The sequence below is a fragment of the Nothobranchius furzeri genome, chromosome 6, assembly GCF_043380555.1.
Source record: "Nothobranchius furzeri strain GRZ-AD chromosome 6, NfurGRZ-RIMD1, whole genome shotgun sequence".
Classification (NCBI taxonomy): domain Eukaryota; kingdom Metazoa; phylum Chordata; class Actinopteri; order Cyprinodontiformes; family Nothobranchiidae; genus Nothobranchius; species Nothobranchius furzeri.
Window position 1 is genome coordinate 46,151,364 of NC_091746.1, and position 22,813 is coordinate 46,174,176.

The 22,813-nt window shown below is 42.5% G+C and overlaps 1 protein-coding gene across 3 annotated transcripts in view; it reads right to left on the reverse strand.

Annotated features, from left to right (window-relative positions):
- tnksa (tankyrase, TRF1-interacting ankyrin-related ADP-ribose polymerase a) overlaps positions 1 to 22,813 on the reverse strand; it is a 136,795-nt gene that overhangs the window by 79,163 nt on the left and 34,819 nt on the right. The window contains exons 1-3 of one of the 3 annotated variants that reach the window (XM_015976776.3): positions 3,881 to 4,134; positions 3,637 to 3,673; positions 504 to 579 (exon numbers count right to left, since the gene is read on the reverse strand). In XM_015976776.3, coding sequence (XP_015832262.3) covers positions 504 to 579; positions 3,637 to 3,673; positions 3,881 to 3,989 — 222 coding nt within the window. In that variant the 5' untranslated portion in view covers positions 3,990 to 4,134. Of the gene's footprint in view, positions 1 to 503; positions 580 to 3,636; positions 3,674 to 3,871; positions 4,135 to 22,813 lie in introns of those variants that run through there. The other 2 variants (XM_015976771.3, XM_015976763.3) reach the window with 2 other exon arrangements.

The following is a 22,813-nucleotide window of genomic DNA, read 5'->3' on the forward strand; positions in this document are numbered from 1 at the left end:
GGTTCATAAGATACTTTACTGACAAAACATATACATGCATGCACACACGCACACACATACAGCCTTTGGGTGACTCAAATTAAAAAAACCAAAGACAATCACTGCAGAAAAGAACAAGCACTGAAAACACATTCGTCATGCATTTGGCCATGTTTCTGCCAGGATTTTGTGTTGAGATGCACCATTATTGTTCAGCACAAGTGCTAATTTATTCAGCAAAGGCTCTGTGTCTCCCATCTATTCATTTCAATGACTGACAGCTGAGAAAGGACACTGGTGCCTGCTGGTGAGTGCTCAGATTATTTGAAACTGCTGAAGCCCACAGCTGTCAGTACCGGCGTTTGTTTCACCTCTCTGGCTGACAAGAATGAAAGAAAATAAATCCGCTAGTTGGTTGGTTTTGCGACCCTAACAACTCTCTAAAGGTGAAAATCACAGAGAGAACACCAGCAATGAGCTTGTTACTGTGTTTATGTCTTTTTGTGCATGCACTTTGCTCCTACCTTGCGGCCATCGCTCGCATGGCAGTTGACGTTGAGTGGCGTAAGCAAGGCCATTAGCTTCTCCTCGTTTCCACCCCTGAAAATGTACACACACCAACACACATAAGACATAATCCAGAATTTAACCACTGCTATGGTGGATTAGTCAAGTAACTGGGGGGGGGGGGGGGAGATGGGATAAGAAGCCTGAGAATGAAGGGAAAGAGCCCGAGAAATTTCCATCAATAACAAACACACAGAGATGAATTGGAGGGGTGTGTGTGTGTGTGTGTGTGTGTGCGTGTGCGTGTGTGTGTGTGTGTGTGCGTGTGTGTGCGTGTGTCATTTGCTTTCTTCGAAGTTCACCTACAGAAAGGTTGGGATTAAGATTTTTGGTGTTGATCTGTTCTTCCTGGTTTAGGCTCCCTGTTCTGGCATTGGACCGACACCAGGAAGTGTTGCCAAGGCAGCGACCGATCTAACCAACTATTGGACCATCCAGTTGTCTTTCTTACCGAACCACCACACTTCCACATTTACCTTGGTCCTCCACTCAATTCACACTTGTGTGATCTGTGACAGAGCACCACTGGTGTAAGAGGTTTTCCGCTCAGTAATATCAGAGAAAGAGAAATAGTCAGCTGCTACCACTTCAACTTTAGGACAAACTACCAGAGTCCCGGAAAGAGTCAAGGACAACAAAAGATATTTGGATCTAGAAAACGGTGGCTGGTGTTTAACGATATGTTGTTTCCTCTGGCAACTTGCATTTCCATATGAGGGGGACATGGCCTAGGGATGAAAGCTGACAAAGCTAGCTTGTTTTGCAGATTTGCCATTGCAGCTTTAAGTGATGTCCGACAAAGATATAAAGTAAACGCTTTATAATAAATCTCTGGGTAATGTTGGCAAATCCAGACACCCTTCCACGATCTTCCAGCTCTTCATTTTTGTACCTCTGAATTTCATCTAATTAGAGCCCATCAAATCTCTTTAGATGCGTGTTAATGATTTGAGGAAGTAAAAGATACACAGGGGAATTTTAAGTGCTCATTAGCCTTTAGAAAATATGATCAGTCATCATTTTGGTCTACATCCAGACTATTTTTCTTTACTGTACTTTGAAAGGACCTGTTTAGCACCTCTCCTTTTCCTTTGTCACCAGTTTTTTTTGGCAATCTCACCATCTTTATTTTCTGCCACAACTTTATTAATCATTAGAGAAAAGGTGCTGCAGTAATGCTCAGATTAAATAAAAATAATGTTTGTAGATAATCAATCTTTTCAGTAAAATGGTTTGAAAACATTGTAAGAGTTAAAGAAACTTAAGAGGGATTCCAGCAGTGTATAAATTGGTCTAAATTATTGTTACTGAGATGTTTGGTGTGAGAACCTTGAAGATCGGGGTGAGTTTCTCATTGTGAAGTATACTGGGGGTAACGAGAAGCAATTAACACCTCCCAACCAGTTTCCAATCAGCAATAGTGCGGTTGTGTGATATCAAACATGTTTGATATTTTGCATGAGGATAGGGCACTACTGAACAAACCACGACCCCAGCGTACCTGAACAACTCAACGCATGCACCAACATGGCTGTCCAGCCATTTCTGTGTCCACACACATCATTTATTTTTATTTTATCCCCGTAAACCCTTGTGTGTCCTTCTACAACTACAGCAAACCTGAAGGACAACAGACATCAATAACTACACAACAGTCTCTGGTTTTTCAGGTTTTTGTACTTGAGCCGTCAGGTTGCATTCAAGCATTAGTGTGAGACCAGAACTTGTGGGCTTTGCTCTGGAGCTGGACACTACGAGTGAAAATGCCACACAGTATAAGTCCAGGTTAACCTGACAGCAGTTTAAAGGTAAAACATTTACATGAACATTTATGAATATTTAAAGATCTAAATTGTTTTCAGAATGACAGCGACTTGAGCTTGTGAATCCTTAAGGACATAAAAGCTATTTCTTTGAACATAGGCTATTCAGGACGAACATTAGGTTATTATTTATAACTTTTCCACAAGAGCACTTTTCAAAACGGCAGAAAAAAAGCCTTTTTATTATTACACACTGATAAAATGGGTCTTTTTAAACACACTTTTTGGATCAAAATGCTTCAAGTACAACTGAACACCATTTTCTGGATCTATTAAGAGTCTGTTTTTAAGGGTGAAATTTGCCTCATCTCTTGCAGGCATCCTTGTGTGTTTTCGATTTCAGCCATTAGCCGTCACAGGCATGGACACATGTCCAGAGCTCAGAGTCACTACAATCCTCTCAATCCATCCTTGCTGCACTTCCTACACTCCAATATCTGCCTTTACAAATCCTAAATGGACTTTAAATAAAACAGAGTGACAGCTCTATCAATTATCCATTTCACTGGAGTTAGAAATAAATAATTATTTCCCCAAAACGACTGAGGTGAAAAGTCAGTCACAAGCTCAGCTGTGAGTCAGCCCCACGGGCTTAATGGACTACGTATAAACAACCCTCTGACCCGGTAATACACTAGGGTGAATCTATGCTAAACCATCTGCTTCCTTCTATGTCTATGTGTGTGGTTGTGTGTATGTGTGTGTGATGCTGGATGAGGGAAAAGAGGGGGTCTGTTGAGGCATCAAGCGCTCAGCCACCCACACACAATTCCAAAAAGAGAGCTGTTCCACTTTCCACATGCAAAAGCCGAAAAAACACAAACACACAGCCCACATCAGCAGCATGCAAAAAAAAAAAAAAATAATAATAATAAATGCACAAGTGTCACTAGCCCAAAAGGACCAGGCTTTCTGAAATCTGAAACGCGTAACTTGTGTGGGAGCTGTGTGTGTGTTTATACCAGGGGGGAGGGGAGGACAATTAATTCAAACAAATAAAAAATTAAGTTGGATTTTTTTTTTAAATAAATTCAAAAGGAGTGGATGGAGATAAATAAAGGCCCAATTGAACAAAAGGAGCTGTAGAGGGAGGGGGGCCAAAAGGCAAAAACACAAAAAGTAAAATAATTAAAAAAAAAAAAGGGGGGGGGGGGGGGGGACCAGATGGATTGGAGGAGAAAAAGTAGGAGGAAGGATAACAAGACATGAAAAGCAGAAAAGACAGAAACCAAATGAAAACAAAGAGCATCCTGAGTCTGGTACTCACCTTGCTGCCTCCAGCAGCTCATCCTTCTTGTATTCACCTAGATGGTTACAGAAGATCATGGTGTCAGACAGCGGGCCACTAACACACATCAACCACACAGACACACACATGATCATACAGACCAAACAGCCATGGAAAGACACACACACACTATCTACTGAGGGAGTACACCATATTTCTTTCTATCTAAGCGCTCCCTCCTTCTCTTTCTCTCCCATTCTCACTCAGCGCGCACCCCACTGACTACGGTTGCCGTGACGATGTGTTGCCGGCAGCGACCACAGCGCGTTCATTGTCTGGGCGACGAGCGGCGGACTGACACGTGCTCTCCCTCTATGTGTCCGTGGGTCCATCCATCCCTTCCTCCTTTAAAGCGCTGGTCTCAGGCGTCTCGGCCGTCGCTCATGCTGCGCTCCATCGCCCGCTGGTCTTAGTCATCCATCTCTTCCTCTCCCCCTCTCCCCCGTCCCTCTGTATCCGTTTACCTTTGTTTTTCGTCTCGGGATTCAGGGGGTGCAGTTAGCATTAAATAAGGAAAATGCCACATAAATAAACAATCCCCTCCCCCTATCTCAGTCTCCCCAGCTCCCTCTCCATCGCTCGGTCCTGCCTCCCCACGGCTACAGGCATAACAAACACATCTACCCATATGCATCCCTCCTGCCTGGGACACAGACATGTGTGTGTGTGTGTGTGTGGGGGGGGGGGGGGGGGGTCCTTTGCATTACTTTGTCTGCTAAGGAAAATGCCGGTTGGCAGTAAAACTGCTGGTGTTCACCACCAAATCACCAAATGAAGTATGTATTTCCCAAATAATCTGTTATTTTTTTGCTTTGATCAACTGATAAAATATTAATAATAGTTAAAAAATAATCTAAAACAATAAAACGCAAGTATTCATTGTTTCTCAATATTTGTTGTAAAAGAGGTGACAATGGACATAAAACAAATTTAATCAGACAGTATCAATTTTTGGTAAAAATGTAACAAAGATAACAATGGGGCATTGTTCAGCACTTCAATCAAAAATACTGTTTTAAAAAGCATTTATGACTTGAAAATCAGAAATAAACAAATAGAAATTATTAAATTAATTAGATGAATTAGATATTTGAGAACTGAAATATTAAGGTGACATGGATTGTAACTAATATCAATAAGAGATTTATCACATTACACATACTTTATAAATTTGCTATAAATCAAACAACTATTGTTTATTTTAACTTTATTCGCAAGATTCCTCAACTTGTTTGAATTTTTTAACAAATTTGAGTGAATTAAAAAATAAAACTCACTTAAGTTGTATACTTTAAAATTGGACTTCAAACTGTTTAGCTTGTTAGTGGCCTGACTTTTTAAATATTTTCAAATATGGCAATTCCGTGGGACAAGAAGCTTGCATTCAAGTGTAAAACATAAAACAAACATATCAATTTTGACCTTTTGAGCTTCAGTGTGAAACCATAGAGCAGTGGTAGTCAATTCCGGGCGTGGAAGGCAAGTATCCAGCACATATTTGTTATAACCCTGTTTCAGCACACCGGATTCCAGTCAGCAGGTGATTAACAGGCGTCTGTAGAGCTGCTGCACAAATGATTCAACCACTGAATCAAGTGTGTTGGAACATAGAAACCACTAAAACGTGCTGGACACTGGCCCACCAGGACTGGAATTGACTACCCCTGCTCTATGGTTTCACACTGAAGCTCAAAAGGTCAAAATTGATATGTTTGTTTTATGAGATGCCTCTGCCACACCCATTGGGTGTATAGTTCAGAAGAGAGCCAAGTGCAACGACACAGTACAAACCATGCTCAGGGTTTTATATTTTCAGTCCCAAAAGGCTCTTGACACAACACAAAAAACACTTTTTGGAAAGCTGCATCAAAAGAAAATAATTCACAACAATACAGGCCAAAAACCTCACATTTAAGAAAACAGATCTTGTTTTATTTCTTCACTGGTGTCAAACTGGCAACTCTGCTTGAGACATTTGTAAAAAATAAAATAAAATAAAAATACCAAACTGAACTGTCAGCTTACGACAGCGTTTCAGGGTATCTGCAGGTTCAAAGGAGCCAAATTTAAGACTTTTTAAGACCTTTTTAAGGCTACTTTGACCAAATTTAAGCAATTTTTTAGAATTAAATTTAAGCTATAATTTCCAGCTATTTCCTGGAACTGGTGCTAACCACGTAGCGACCGTGGGATTAGCCATCCAGTTACCATTAAACTTGCACTTCCCCATGGCGCAAGCCTGTCCCTTTTCTGTCCAAAATCATTGAAATGGTGGCTTTCAAGCAGATCACAGAATACCTCTCACAAAACTGTCTGCTTGACCCATACCAATCTGGGTTCAAAAAGGGCCACTCCACTGAACTGCTCTGTTAGCAGTGACGGAATCCTTAAAAGAAGCTAGAGCGACTGCCAAATCCTCTGTGCTTATCCTGCTCGACTTATCGGCTGCATTTGACACTGTCAACCATGGCAAGCTTTTGTCCTTACTCTCTAGCATGGCCATCACAGAGAAAGCACATGCCTGGTTTGAATCGTACCCCACAGGACGATCATTCAGTGTATCTTGGCTTGGACAATCCTCTACCGTGCACCATCTTGCCACAGGAGTCCCCCAGGGCTCTGTACTAGGACTTCTTCTCTTTGCCATATACATCACCTCACTGGGTGAGATCATTCGATCACATGGCTTCTCCTACCACTGCTATGCAGACGACACCCAGCTCTATCTGTCATTTCCACCGGACGACCACACCGTCTCTGCACGAATATCAAACTGTCTCTCTGACATATCAAAATGGATGAAATCCCACCATCTCCAACTCAACCTCTCTAAAACTGAACTACTTGTCATCCCAGCAAAACCATCCATACAGCACAATATCTCATTCCAAAATGACTTCCTATCTCTGGCTCCTTCAAAGGCAGTTTGAAATCTGGGTGTTGTGATTGATGAACACCTGACCTTTAAAGATCATGTTGCCTCTGTTGCTCGTTCATGCTAATTTGCGCTGTATAATATACGAAAGATCAGACCATACCTAACACAAAATGCCACCCAGCTCCTGGTGCAATCTACTATCATCTCCCGCCTCAATTACTGCAATGCCCTTCTAACTGGTCTTCCAGGCTGTACTGTGAGACCCCTTCAAATGGTCCAGAACGCAGCGGCACGTCTGGTCTTCAATCAGCCAAAAAGAGCACACATCACCCCTCTGTTCATTGAGTTCCACTGGCTACCGCTAGCAGCACGCATCAAATTCAAATTGCTAACACTAGCATACAAAGTCCAAGATGGTACGGCTCCCCTCTACCTGAATCCTCTTGCAAAGGCTTAAGTCTCGGCCCAGCCGCTCCGGTCATCACAAGATCGTCGGCTAGCAGTGCCTACATCACGCTCAGGACAATCCAGACTCTTCTCATGCATCTTTCCACATAAGGGTAATGACCTTCCAAGCACTACCAGAACAGGGGCTTCCTATTCAATTTTCAAGAAACTCCTGAAGACCCTGCACTTCAGAGAGCATCTTCTTAACTAGCACCCTGCCTGCACCTCTTCCCCCTCTCTACTGTCCACTCCTTGTTCCCTCCTCTCCATGACTGATGTCAAGTTGTTGTTGTTATTGCTATTGTTAGCCTCAAGGGCCACATGTCGATTATCACTTGTAAGTCGCTTTGGACAAAAGCGTCTGCTAAATACATAAACATAAGCTCCCACTAGCTTAACCAGCTAATGTGCTCATCTAAAAATAGCCCCCTTTCACAACAAACTGAATGTGTACGGTTCCGCTTATGCCAATATCATGCACAAAAAATGCTGAACACAAACTAGAAATTCACGAAAATTTTATAGAAATAAAATAATCTTGTTTATTGGGTCTTTGGTAACTTAAGACCTTTGGAAATGGTATTCAAGGATTATTTGTCATTTTTAAGGATTTTTAAGGCCTTAAATTTGGAAAAGCAAATGTAAGACTTTTAAAGACTTTTTAAGGACCAGCGGATACCCTGGTTTTAGCTCTGGATTACTAGCTCTCAACTGTCTTATCTGAATGTGTTTTTTTAACAAAATAGTCATAGTTTTAAAGTGACAGTGTGTGTTTATCCTGGGGATAGGGGACAGTACATATCTAAATCAGTGTAAGCAAGCCATATTTGTGTGTTCGAGTAAGACCTTACCAAAGGATGGCCATTAGGGTTACAAAGCCCTGGGAGTACAGCCTCCAGCAAAATGACAAACACATCCGACTCCCTTTCATCACTGGCAATGAGTGAAGAGGTAAATGTTTAAAAGAACATTTTTTTTGAACAGCAAAAGTTCAGTAAGTGAATTTAGTCCTTGCAGGTTCCCGTAGAAGGAAACATAGCATCTAATATGGTGTCGCCCAGAAACTTAGATCCACTCCCATGCATTTTAGACCCTATTTTTGTGGTTATATGTAACAACGCTGCCAATAATAGTCAACAACTGGGTATCATTTATTCCTTTTCAACAACATTTAGATGGATAATTCCAGAGGTTAATGGTAAAAATGACACATTATCTCTTTAAAGACTGCATTCAGTGATGCATTCAGTGATCTGATGAAAACAAGAACAACTTTGTAAGTTGTAACATAAAACTAAAACTGTTAAAACCATGGACCTGGCACAACAGAGCTGCTAGAGAAGAAGAATGAACAGACTATGACACGATTAAATGGGAAGATGATGAAGAGGATGAGCTGGGACTACATGGAGCAGATGAGGGGGTGGAGTCGGGCGAGCCCCAAAGAAAAGAGGATACAGGAAAGGAAAAGGGAGGAGGAGAAAGGAACAAAGGATTTGTAGATGAAAGAGAGAAGGGATGATTAGGGATCTGGAAAGTGACATGCATGGATTTGACACAGTATAATTGGAATTACAGAAGCTTGGACTGAACAGAGAAGGGCAGACAGAGGGGTAGAAACAGGCCGAGCTAGAGGAAAACCCAGAATCAGAAAGAAAAACGAGACAAATGTTAAACAAGGTCAAGTAAACTAGGACCATATGTCAACAATGGCCAATTCAGTTGTCCATTATAACCCTGGAAATCAGTTTCACAGCAGGTGCATTAGGTCAATATTCCAAAGCGTCATCATTATTGTTAATGATGCACAACACCCGCTAAGAGGGTGAAACATAAAGAGAAAAACATAAGGAAATCCAGTGTATGTGATATTGTAGTTTTATTTTGATGGGATTGCCATGTGAAAACTAAGTTCATATAAAGTAAAAGCCCCCCAAGTGGAACAGAGGTGGCTGACACATCCATGTCTGTCTCTGCTCAACCTGTGAGTTAGGGAAATCTATTATTTTTACCTGGGAAGTTTTATGGGAACTAAAACGAAACCACTGCAAGTTTTCATTCCAACTATGGTGTTCACAGTCGTTCTTAAAGAGCAAGTAGTGTCTAAATTAACTTTTTTTTGCTGATGAACTGTATAAAAGAGTGTCTAATAGTGTTTTAAATGTGTGTATTCATCATTTTAGCATTTTGGTGCATTTTCTTTAAAAATTTAAAATTCTGCCTAAATACCACAGTATAGCGCCACCTTCAGCTTAAAACATAGAATTTGAGTCATTTTGAATAAATTTTAGCCAATGGCTAAAGAGTAAGATACTATGTAAACCAGTAGAGTACTACGTAGCAGCTGTGTCAAATTTATAAAAGCAACGAGAGTCTCGGCCACGCCTTGTGGCAAGTTGGGAGTTGGATTTGCAAGCGAGTGTAGGGAGGTTAGCCGTAGTTCAGCATTAGCATATAGCATTAGCATATCCTAGTCTTTAGCATAACTTTTAGTGTTATGCATACTTATTTAGTGTTAGTTTGGCTGTTGGATATTGTAGTTTAGTTAGTGTTTGGCTGTTAGTGTTATTAGGAAAGTAGTTCAGGTTTAGTGCTCCATATCGTGTTAGTAAGGTGAGAAGGTGTAGTGTAGTGTGGTTGCGGTGGCTCTGTGGGGTTGCACTCCTTTCCGCTGGACTTTGAAATTAGGCGCCAGTGGTTGCGCGCAATCGGTGTCTGGAAAACATTCAGCTCCCGCCTGGTGCTGTAGTTTGCAACCAGCATTTTACCCGCGATTCTGCACGTCTCCGTTTGAAGAGGGAGGCTGTGTCCACCGTGGCTCTTCCGCGATTTAGATGCAGCCCACCGACTCTGCTCCCCCACCATGACGGGCTACAGTCTGAGGTGAGTAAGCTAAATAAAAGTTTTAACATCTTCTAAAGACAATTCCCTACCTAAATGCAAAGTTTGAGAGACGTGGTTCACTCCATTTAACTAATATCAGCCTGCGCTGCCTTCGGGCTGATTTGTCAAGTTCACAAAATGTGGACCGGGATGTAAGGTTAGAATCAGCGGTGAATCGGAACATATCTCGAAGCCCTGGCCGACAAAACGGCCCACATGGTTTGGAGAAAATTCGGGTTGCTTTTGTGTCAGTCGGTAATTCTGCAACAGTGACTAACTAACGCAGCACTAGTTGACAGACAGCATTACAGCGTGAGATCCAGCTTGTGACCCGGTTCCGTGAGGAATTCTGTTCAGGAGGTCGCATTTCAGGCTCTCCACATCATATGTGACTGACTTTTACGTTAGAATAACGATCACACACTAGGAATGTTATAAAGCGCCTATATGTTTCTTTTGTATATTATCTGACTTTATAAACTCCAACAACAAAGTGCTTCTATTTGTTTTTTCAGGCTAAATCTACCCAAGACATTGGCTGTCAGAATGCACTTGTCCAGGCTGACGTGAAGCCTTACCGGCGTAGCAAAGGTGAATTATTTTTAATAATCTTCTATGTAAACATTTTATTATTACCTTCTAGTTTTAATATGTTTTACAGATTATTGTTACACGTGATTTTATGCTCTTTTAAACATTTATAAATGTGCTGCTGCTTTGTTTTTTACATAGCCAGCCAGAATAGAGCTCACAGCCGCAGTGTGTCTTGTGACACAGGGACCATGACAGAAATTAATCTTCCAGAAAGTCCCAGAGCAGCGTCCACACCCCTGAAAAAACCAAGATGTGAGGTGTCTGCTGTTGATTCCAGCTTCCACCTCAGTGACAGTGCATGCTCAGTGAACTGTTCAAGGTAAAAAAAAAATAATAATAAAACATTTCAAAATTTTTAAGATATTACCAATTAAATAAGTATGTGATTACATCATGACATCATGGAGGCTACTGATTCTGCCCGTGACACTTGGTGGTGACGTGTGAGCTGATTCACCTGGTAAATAACTTTTACATTAAATATTTTGTTTTTGCTATCTAAAGTAAATTAACTAATAACCTGCATTATTGCAGGACACTCATCAAAATATGGGCTCTACACCATGAGGCAGGCACACGTTAATACTCTATAAGAGCACATAAGGTGAGCAACACCACATAGTATTATTGTACACTGTCCTGGATTTGCTTTCTTTCTGCATGATTTGTTTTCTTTCTGCATCTCATCATTAGCCTGGCTGATCACCTGATAACTCCTGTCATCTGGTTGTGACAGCATGAGGATGTCCTCACACACCTGTAACCTATCAGCTCATCTGGCAGAATAGAGAGAGAAGAGACAACACCACATCTCCTGTTCCTGGAAAGCCTTCAGCCATCCTTCGATGACTGAGAACCTCCATCAGCTTTGTCTCCTGTCTGCCTACAATTATTATAATAATGTGTTTGACACGTTTTTTTGTGCTGCCAAATGTCTCATTTTGATTCCAGTTTTGATATTTTAATGGATATTTATAAATTACATTAATTGAATTATCACATTGTTGCATGTTTAACTAGCTCTATTGTGATGAATTAAACTAGCACCTCACTGTTAAAAGCTCGTTTTAATTTCAAGCATGTTTAAGTATTTATGGACATGAACAAAAACAGGAAATATATAAATTGAGATTTATTTAATTAATATAACAAATAAGGGGGGAAGAGTCATTGAAAGGCACATTCTTCTGGAAGCTCCTGATCCTGACGACACCAGCAGGAGACCACCTGCAGACACCAGAAGATCACCTACGACCAAGAGCAGCTAGTATCAGTAAATAAATAATGAAATCAGGGCAGCTTTAGTGGGCTGAACACATTACAGAATAATTTTCTCTTGGGGTATTTTCATAACTTTCTATGCAGCAGATTGTAACTTGAGCCCAGGGCTCCTGGAGAGCTGCTATCCAGCACATTTCAGTGGTTTTCCTGCTTTAACAGGTTAGATTAGCTGTTAAGCAGCTCAGCTATTTGTTGCTGATTAAAACCAGGTGTGTGGAAGCAGATAAACCTCAACATGTTGAATACTATCTCTCTAGGGCCGTGGAGCCAAACCCTGCAGCTAATCCAATGCTATGGCTAACGGCTACTTACCATTCAGAGCTGGTTCTGTTGGGTCGGTTCCGGTAGTTTCAGGCAACTCACAAGCTCAAAACAATAAGGCTCAGGTCCGCTTGTCTCCTCCGAATAGACTTGGTCCCTTTCTTCTCGGGTGTCTGGGTAAGGAGGGGGAGAAACGTCCTCCACTTCCAATAACTGCTCAGAGTGAAGGGAGCTAGCATTGTCTAGTTAGCCATCGTCTTCGTCACTGCCGCGGCTCCGCCCTCTCGGTCCTCCAGGCAACGCCTACTAATGTTGCAGTTTTTAAAATTGATACGTGGGTGGAGTAAGACTCTGAGGGGGGCATTACCACCTCTTTAAGCAAAAGCATGAGGCGACAGTCCTTTATCCAATGTTCAGAGAGACGTATCACAAAAGTAATAATTTACATAACTGCATATATATATATATATTTCAACACCAGATTAAAGTAGTAAGCTCTACTTAAAAAAGAACAGCATTTAGTCGTTAAAATTTCAGTAGCAAAAGTTAAAAGTGTATTTTAAATTGTTTGCATTGATAGACACATGAAGAAATCCAAAACTGCCCCAAACTAATACAGTGGAGGAAATTGTTGGAAAATGTGAGCAGTGGCGGCCCGCTGTTATGGCCACCAGCCTGACCAGCCTGGTCGTCCACAGGGGCACCACCCCACCTGTCTCACAGGAAGAGGAAGAACAACAGATGTAGCCAAATCTTGTCAGCAAAGTTAAAGATTAAAGTCCCATAGATGTCACACACACTAGTGTGGTGAAAATTGCCCCCGTGATTTGACCCATCCCTGTGGGAAGCGGTGAGCTGCAGACACGGCCATGCTCGGGAACTATTTGGTGGTTTAACCCCCAATCCAACCCCTTAAAGCTGAGTGTCAAGCAGGGAGGCATTGGGTCCCATTTTTATAAAGTCTTTGGTATGAATCAACCAGAATTTTAACTCTGATCTCCCAGTCCCAGGGCGGACACGCTACCTGAGCTGCAAAAAAAGTAAATAACAAATCTCTATTACTCTGTGTTCAGAAAAGAAGTAAATAATGGACTTAGATAACCAACACAGAGTGAACTTAAAGATGTTCAGAAGAAGATAGGAATCACAAAATATTTATAAAACACCTTGAAAATTAAGCTAAACAATATAGAGTCTATCAATGTTGTGTATAAATCTGCATTCAAGTGTAGTTTTAAAATGTTCTCTCACTCTTTTACCTTGACCGAAAAGTCATGGGATGGATTTCCTATTTCTTTGGGGGGCAAAAATCTGTACCATAAACTTACACTATAAATGGCTAATGTGCGCTGGATCCCCCTCCAATAAAAAACACAGGAGAACCTTAGGGCGTGGAACGTTGTGCTTGAAGCATGTGCAGAAGACGGGAGCCTCAGCTCAGATTAGGACGTTCAACATAAAGCTCTCCACTGTCCATTTTTTTCCCAGACAGAAGATGCCTGGTTAGCTGGCTGTGCTAACACCGGTGCTTTGTTGGGTTTCTCCTGCCTCCTCTTTGAGCTGCCCGGCACAGATCAAGCCTGGAATCGGAAAGGTATTATAGATTTAATCTGTAACTGAAAACACATTGTGTTTTTGCTTTCATTTATTCTTTTAAAATAATGTGAGGAAAAAGAATAGTATTTTGGAACATCCTAGTGGTGATAGTGGTGCAGTTAGAGCGCATCTGAAAACCGACGTGCAAAAATGTGCCCCACCAAAAAATTATTTCAGCAGCCACCACTGGATGTACGGTTTTCCGTAGTCATCTGGGATTGAGATGTGTTATGTTGTGAAATAGCAAAATGTGTTATACATGCAGAGAACTAATATGCAGAGTCGAAAAGAAATTTAAAGCGTTGCTGCTCTTTTTGTGATTGATACCATAAAAGGAGCACTTCCTATAGCTTGCATTTAGTACATTTTATAGGAAAAATCAACATCTTTTCAACTTTGATAAAGAAGCTCAGGTAATGGTGTTTACTAAAAAAATGATAAAAATACAGTATCAAGTGATTTTACTTTGGTGTAAAATATAAACCAATCAGTTTTTAGATTATGCATAGGTAAGACATTTATTTAAATTATCTAATGAAAGTTATTAAATAAAACTATTGCATTAGACACAGCATGTTCATTGTGCTGTCTCTAAGCACATCATACTTTGCCTATTGCATTAGACAAAGCATGATTATGAGTGTGTGTGTGTGTGTGTGTGTGTGTGTGTGTGTGTGTGTGTGTGTGTGTGTGTGTGTGTGTGTGTGTGTGTGTGTGTGTGTGTCTCCAGTTATATACAAAGGTGAGGGTGAGTTGAAGTCGAACAGTAAGTCATATACATATTTAGTGTGCGACCAGGATTCAGTATATTGTGTCTACTAAGTGGCAGAGGTGGAACAGAAGATGCTGACTAATGATGAGTCGCAGCAGTGCCCAGCTGTCTTCTTGCGTGTGTTGGTGTGTGTTTAAATCAAATATTCTAAAAGCAGTTTATCTACATTTTACAAAACAACCGGCTTTGAGTCAGGACTTGTCAGATCCACTTATAGGCACAGCGAGGTCAAAAGTGCTGAGGTTGTAAGTCGATCCGTGTACAATGAAACCCATCAGGGGCGTGTTAAAGTGAAATTTATAAAGGACTGTTGTTTGAGCACATGGCTGGTTTGTGTGGCGTATTTCACAAACACTCACCCCTTACACTGTGTGATTAATTGCTTCACAAAGTGCACCAATAAGAGCTGCACAGGATTAATAATGTGTTTGGCCTCCCACTCCACCGCCCTCTCATTTGATGTAAATGTTGGGAGCCAATATAAACCAGGGGATTACATTTATAATGGTACTTCCACCAAATCACCTTCAAAACACATTTTTATGGTCATTCTAACAGAAGTGAATCTGATTTTGTTTCTTAGCTTTAAAGATTCTGCAGACATTTTCTTGACTGGATTGTTAATTTTTCAAGTTTTGGTAAAATGCTGTCATCAACCCGATAACTAGCTCCGTCTTCCTTGTGTCGACTAAAGGTTAGTACCACCCACCCACCCGCCCGTCCGTCCGTCCGTCCGTTCATTCGTTCGTTCATTCGTTCATTCGTTCATTTTCATCCATTTATCCAGAGTCGGGGCGCGGGGGCAGTAGCCTAAGAAGAGAGGCCCAGACTTCCCTCTCCCCAGCCACTTGGGCCAGCTCCTACAGGGGAATCACAAGGTGTTCCCTGGCCAGGTGAGAGACATAGTCCCTCCACCGTGTCCTGGGTCTACCTTTAGGTCTCCTCCCGGTTGGACGTGCCCGGAAAACCTCACCAGGGAGGCATCCTGACCAGATGCCCGAGCCACCTCAACTGGCTCCTCTCAATGTGGACGAGCAGCGGGTCTACTCTGAGCCCCTCCCGAATGACCGAGCTTCTCACCCTATCTCAAAGGGAGAGCCCAGCCACTCTTCGGAGAAAACTCATTTCAGACGCTTGTATCAGCAATCTCGTTCTTTCGGTCACAACCCAAAGCTCATGAACATAGGTGAGGGTAGGAACGTAGATCGACCGGTAAATCGAGAGCTTCACCTTCTGACTCAGCTCTCTCTTCACCACGACAGACCGGTACAACGCCCGCATCACTGCAGATGCAGCACCAATCCTCCTATCGATCTCACGCTCCAGTTTTCCCTCACTCGTGAACAAGACCCCGAGATACTTAAACTCCTCCACCTTGGGAAAGGACCTCATCCCTGACCCGGAGAAGGCATTCTACCCTTTTCCGAATCAAGACCATGGTCTCAGATTTAGAGGACCTGATTCTTATCCCAGCTGCTTCACACTCAGCTGCGAACCGCTCCAGCAAAAGCTGAAGATCGCGTTCTGATGAAGCCAACAGGACCACATCATCTGCAAAAAGCAAAGACCTGATCCTCAGGCCACCAAAACGGATGCCCTCCACACCTTGGCTGCGCCTAGAAATCCTGTCCATAAAGGTTATGAACAGAATCGGTAATAAAGGGCAGCCTTGGCAGAGTCCAACTGTCACTGGGAATGAGCCCGACTTACAACCGGCAATGCAGACCAAGCTCTGACACCGGTCATACAGGGACCTAATAGCCCGTATCAGAGGGCCTGGTACCCCATACTCCCGGAGTACCCCCCACAGGGCCCCCCGAGGGACGCGGTCAAATGCCTTCTCCAAATCCACAAAACACATGTAGATTGGTTGGGCAAATTCCCACGCACCCTCCAGGATCCCCCTAAGGGTATAGAGCTGGCCCAGTGTTCCACGGCCAGGACGAAAACCACATTGCTCCTCCTGAATCTGAGGTTAAACAATCCGACGGAGCCTCCTCTCCAGAAACCCTGAATAGACCTTACCAGGAAGGCTCAGGAGTGTGATCCTCCTGTAGTTGGAACACACCCTGCGGTCCCCCTTTTTAAATAAGGGACCACCACCTGGGTCTGCCAGTCCAGTGGGACTGGCCCCGATGTCCACGCGATATTGCAGAGCCACGTCAGTGAACACAGCCCCACAACATCCAGAGCCTTAAAGAACTCCGGGAGGATCTCATCCAACCCTGGAGTCTTGCCACAGAGGAGCTTTTTAACCACCTCAGTGACCTCAGCACCAGAGATTTGAGAGGCCAACCCAAAGTCCCTAGACTCTGCTTCTTTACTGGAAGACGTGTCGGTGGGATTGAGGAGGTCTTGAAACTATTCTGCCCACCGATCCACAACATCCGGAGTAGAGGTCAGCAGCACACCGTCCCCACTATAGATAGTGTTGGTAGCGCACTGCTTTCTCCCCCTGAGGTGTCGGATGGTGGACCAGAATCTCCTCGAAGCCATACGAAAGTCTTGCTCCATGGTCTCACCAAACTCCTCCCATGCCCAGGTTTTTGCCTTGGCAACCACCCGAGCCGCGTTCCGCTTGGACTGCCGGTACCAGTCAGCTGCCTCTGGAGTCCCACAGGCCAAAAAGACCTGATAGGACTCTTTCTTCAGCTTAACAGCATCCCAAACCGCCGGTGTCCACCAGCGGGTTCGGGGGTTGCCACCACGACAGGCACTGACGATCCTGCAACCACAGCTCCGGTCAGCCGCCTCAACAATGGAGGCAAGGAACAGGGTCCACTCAGACTCAATGTCCCCCACCTCCCCCCGAACATTTTGGAAGTTCTGTCGGAGGTGGGAATTGAAGCTCCTTCTGACAGGAGACTCTACCAGACGTTCCCAGCAGACCCTCGCAATACGTTTGGGCCTGCCTGGTCTGACGGGCATCCTCCCCCACCATCTGAGCCAACTCACCACCAGGTAGTGGTCAGTTGGCAGCTCCGCCGCTCTCTTCACCCGAGTGTCCAAGACATGCGGCCGCAGGTCAGATGAAACAACAACGAAGCCGATCATCGAGCTGCGGCCTAAGGTATCCTGGTGCCAAGAGCACATATGAACACCTTTATGTCTGAACATGGTGTTCATTATTGACAATCCATGACTGGCACATAAGTCCAATAACAAAACACCACTCGAATTCAGATCAGGGGGGCGTTCCTCCCAACCACACCTCCCCAGGTCTCACTGTCGTTGCCCACGTGAGCGTTAGAGTCCCCCCGCAGAACGAGGGAGTCACCGGAAGGAGCGCTTTCCAGCACCCCCTCCAAAGTCTCCAAAAAGGGTGGGTAGTCTGAACTGTAGTTTGGTGCATAAGCACAGACCACAGTCAGAACCCGTCCCCCCACATGTAGGTGGAGGGAGGCTACCCTCTCATTCACTGGGGTAAACCCCAACATGCAGGCACCAAGATGGGGGGCAACTAGTATGCCCACCCCTGCTCGGCGCCTCTCAGTGGGAGCAACTCCAGAGTGGTAGAAAGTCCAACCCCTCTCAAGAAAACTGGTTCCAGAGCCAAGGCGCTGGAGTTTCAAGGTGTAGCGCAGCTTCATGCCTGAGTCCATGTAGGGGAAACAATGAGTTTCATAGTTGACACCACCGTGCAGCTCTCTGCTAACCAGAAACCACAGTTTTGTGGAGCTGGTATGTGTCCTAGGTGCTCTTTACCTGCTTTACGGCTGTTAGCTGTAATGCTAGCGGTTAGCATTTTAAGTTTGTTGACTGTCAGTAAAAAGCACAAGAAGAAGAAAAAAGAAGATTGCTTTATCTGTTCAGAGTCCTTGTTGTAGATGACTCTGAGCTAGTGCTACACCATATCTGTAAAGGTTCTGTCTGATTTTGTGTTATCTAAGATATGCTGCAGTCATCTTGAATTGAGTTAACTCAACAAGTCAAAATAGTTGTAGATCCATTCAGGTTGAACAATACAGTACAATGTGTAATGCCTGACTGTGTTTCAGTCGCTATCACGCCAAGTTTCAGTTGCATATATGTAAAATTGATAGAGTTTTTAATATTTTTTGCTTTTCCTGGGGCAGTTGTCTAAGGCAGCTGGGATTCCACAGCATACGTAAGGGAGAGCCATAGCTGCATGTCCACAGTCAGCCTGTTCCTGTTAACATGCTTTAAGTGCTGTATGTCTACTCTTGGAAAGGTTGTACTGAAACTAAATTCCATTGTACCGGGATGCTGGTTCAATGACAAAGTGATTTTGATTGTCTCGTAAATGAACGAGCACTTCTAGCTGTCCAACAGAACAAAAAAAAAAACCTTGTTTTACAATTATTATTCACAAGACAAGCTGTTTTTCTAATCCACTAAAGACTTACTAGTCCACGAGAAAAGCAGCCAAGTCTGCACCTGTCTAGGTATGTCCTCCAATGCTCGCACAAGCTCTGTGGTTGATGCCAGTATGTAAGCGGTTCTCTAACGCCATTGGCTAATGCTGAACAGCGTTCAACTCAAAGTGCATAGGGCTCTATAGGATGGGCTTAGCAAAAATAAAATGACATATTGCTCACACTATATCCCAGTACAGGATAACTTACGGATTTCTAAGAAAAATCATACATAATTCCTGAAAGGGGGAAAACTCTGGATTGTAGCTTTAAATGCCCTAAAAAGCAGAACATAAGAGGTCTAATTTTACTCTCTTCTGGCTAAACAAATACGAATAAAGATGACTTTTCCATGACATCTCAAGGACAACACAAGTGGCAGAGTTTGTTGTTTATGTATAAAATTAGATCTTAGTGTGGCTACACTGAGCAAGGCAATTAAAAAAAAAAAAACTTTTGTTTTATTGACTCAGCCATCAGTCAGCTTCTTCATTGTTGACCCAGATACAGTAAGTTGTCATTTCAATTTGTTATGTTTTTACCAAACAAGAGACTTTTCAATATCCCATTTAAAATGAGGATTTCTCTGCAGGTTCCTATATGAGGACGAATCATGTCAAAGAGCTATTCTTAGTATTCAGTCACATGTTGCTAATGCAAACTTGTTTAAATTGTTAGTTTTGGTTTCCTTTGAGTATCAGAGTCCTCCAAACATTGGGTTGGAGGAGCTTGAGTTCATTAACCAGATTCTGTCAGTCTGCTTTTGCATAGTGGCCTACTGTCATTCAGTCTGAGTGGAAAACGAGGCAATTTCAGCTGCAGGAAAAGAGCCCAAATGGGGTGAGTGAACCCTGGAAGAGCATCACATACAATATCGAAAATAAAAAAAGAATCTAATATTTTTTGTTTGCTTCTTTCTTTTTACTTACAAGTTTGAAGATAGCAAAATGAAAAGTGTGTGTGTGTGTGTGTGTGTGTGTGTGTGTGTGTGTGTGTGTGTGTGTGTGTGTGTGTGTGTGTGTGTGTGTGTGTGTGTGTGTGTGTGTGAGAGAGAGAGAAAGAGATGGAGGGTCTAAGGAAATAGGGATGCGGCCCATTCATCACAGGGGAACAATCGAACAACAGTCATTGTGGTAATCAATGAGTATGTCTCAGATAAGGCTCTAAGAGCTACACTTGGCTTTGCAGCCACAGAAATCCCCCCCCACACACACACACACACACACAGGTGCACATAAGGTGTGAGACCGACTTTGTTAATGTGTGCATTTGCAGGGCCGATCCGTCAGACCAGCTACAGCGGCTCTTTGTCTGCATGATTAGGCTGTTACCATTCATGCTGCTCCACACTCTTCAGTCCCCTTTGCATTCACTGTAAGTCTTAACGATTCATCTTTCTTCCGTCACCCAAGCCAGCTAGTATCTTCATCTTTTTTTTTTTGCTTGTTTCCCCTCTTTATCAACACAATCTCTTTCTCTCAGACACCCTTATTCAATTTTAAAAAACATCTGATCATTTTTCGCCAGCTCCTGCGTGTGAAGGCTAATTTTCTGCCATGTTAAATCCGCCAGCCCACGCCAAATGTCTTCTCAGAGCAAATTTTTCCTTTTCACATTATTTGCAGTGATGATGGATTATCTGGGTGCATGTCTTCACATCTCAGCACAGCAGGGGCGAAACTAAATCCAGGGACAAGAACACAGCTTCTATTACACTTTTTTTTTTGTATTGTTAGCTCGAGTCACTCAGTGACAGCACAAGCTTCTATTGAGCACTGCTCATCTAAGGAGCAGCGTAAAAGGATGACACAAGCTTTAATTGATTCTAAGGGATAAAAACCTGCTGCAGAAAAAATTAGATTAGGAACAGTTCCGGCTGTGACAAAATGACAGAGATACCACACAAAAATGACTGAAAGCCATTTTATACTCAGTACTCATTTTTCCCATCCCTCACATATCAGCATTTCCTGGCAGCCCTTTTTTAGATTTAATGTTGTCATCAGAGAAGACCAATACCGCCATCTGTAACTTGTTTTACTGGGGAAAAAATACACAAATGTGACAGGATAATGGGCAGAATTTAAAAAAAATCATTTTGTTTGGAGAATTTTTTTATTTTTTTACTCTGTACTTGTTAAATTTTACTTCCATGTTTGATGCAGCTATTTGGCTTACTTTAATAGAACTTAGCTGAAACAGTTAACAAGAGTATTCAGGGGAAAAACAAAATAAATCACTGTTAATACTGGGAACAAAAATCCAAAGATCCATTTTATAAATAAGAACTAGCAGATATGTTGAAAATAGTAGGTTTGTTCTTTATGAAAAAAATATCTGCTCAAAGATATTGTTTAGTGTACAACCCTTCTTCTGGTAAAAACTGCTTCAGATCAAGTACAAACAAATTTAACCTGGTTTCGTCCTGATCAAGTGAAATAACAAATGAAAGATGTTAGTCTGTTTGAAAAGGGTCTGTTCATTGCCATGCATGAAGCAGAGAAAACATCTAAGATAATAAAAACAACAATTGGGTTCAGAACTGTCCAACACATTATTAAAACCTGGTCCAATGAGTCCAGATGAACCCTATTCCAGAGTGGTGGGTGCATCAGGGTAAAAAGAGAGGCAAATCAAGTGATGTGCCCATCATGCCTAGTGCCTTTTGTACAAGCCTGTGGGGGCAGTGTTATGATCTGGGGTCGCTGCAGTTGGTCAGGTCCTGGTTCAGCAACATGATGTGCTCCAAGAATGAGGTCAGCTGACTACCTGAATACCTGAATGACGAGGTTATTCCATCAATGTATTGTTCTTCCCTGATGGTAGGCTTGGGTGGTCCAAATGTTAATGCCGTCTAGCTTCCTCCACATTTTACCAAAGTGTACAGTATTACCAAGACTAATTTAAAAATGTAAGTTTAAGCTTCAAGTGGAATTACTAAACTGTTCATTTGGACCTTCACTGTTCAGAAAATGAATAACAAACACTGTTACTAAAACTTTGGCAGCATAACCCACATCATATTAAGAACTTTTTTTTTTTAAAGCAGCTTATAAAAAGACTTGTCACCTGAAAAACCAGCATGATTACCTTTTCCAGCTTTAACACTTTGTGGACCGACAGCTGAAAAAGTGTGTTGGTGTGTCTTTTAATAACAGACTCCGGACAGAAGGCTGTTATTTCAGCTATGGCTCACCCCAAAACATTTTAAACTATTTAAGTAAACCTGAAAATTCAACCACACGTTCGTTTTATACATTAAATGTCCTATATATTTTTAATGTTATTTTTTTTATTTTATTAATCCTCGTCTCGCGCATGCGCTGTTTTTTTTTTCTTTCATGATGGTACTGGAACTGACACATTGCAATTTTTTAACACCGGCTGTATACGGTAATACCGCCCAAACCTACCTGATAGTTCGAGCATATTCTAAGATGACAATGCCAGGATCCATCAGGCTCAAATAGTGAAAGAGTGGTTCGGCGAGCATGAGATATCATTTTCACACATGATTGGCCACCACAGAGACCAGACGAGAATCTTTGGGATGTGCTGGAGAAGGCGTTGTGCCTTCTCCAGCACATCGATGACTCTACCGTCATCAGTGCAAGATCTTGATGACACATTAATGCAACACTGGATGGAAATAAATCTTGTGACATCGCAGAAGCTTATGGAAACAACGCCACTGCGTTTTTTTTTGGGGGGGGAGAAACTTTTTTTGAGCCAGGCAGTGTATTCAATAATGGTAAATATAGTTCAGCATTGTATATTGTATTGACTTTTTTATGCACAACAATAATGAGCATCTATTTATTTATTCATGTGGTTACCAATGCCATTCCATTCCTCACCTCTAAAATATAATCAGATTTCTATATTCAGAAAGTGCCACAAAGCCCACAGCTGTACATCACACCCCCCATTATAGCCAAGGGAATCCTGGACATTCATAAGACTTTAGGTAGCAGTTCAGTAAAGTGTCACACTGAAGTTGCCTCAAACTTCCTGACCCACGCCAAGCAACGCCTGTATTGTCAGTCTACAGGTTTGCAACAAAGAGAG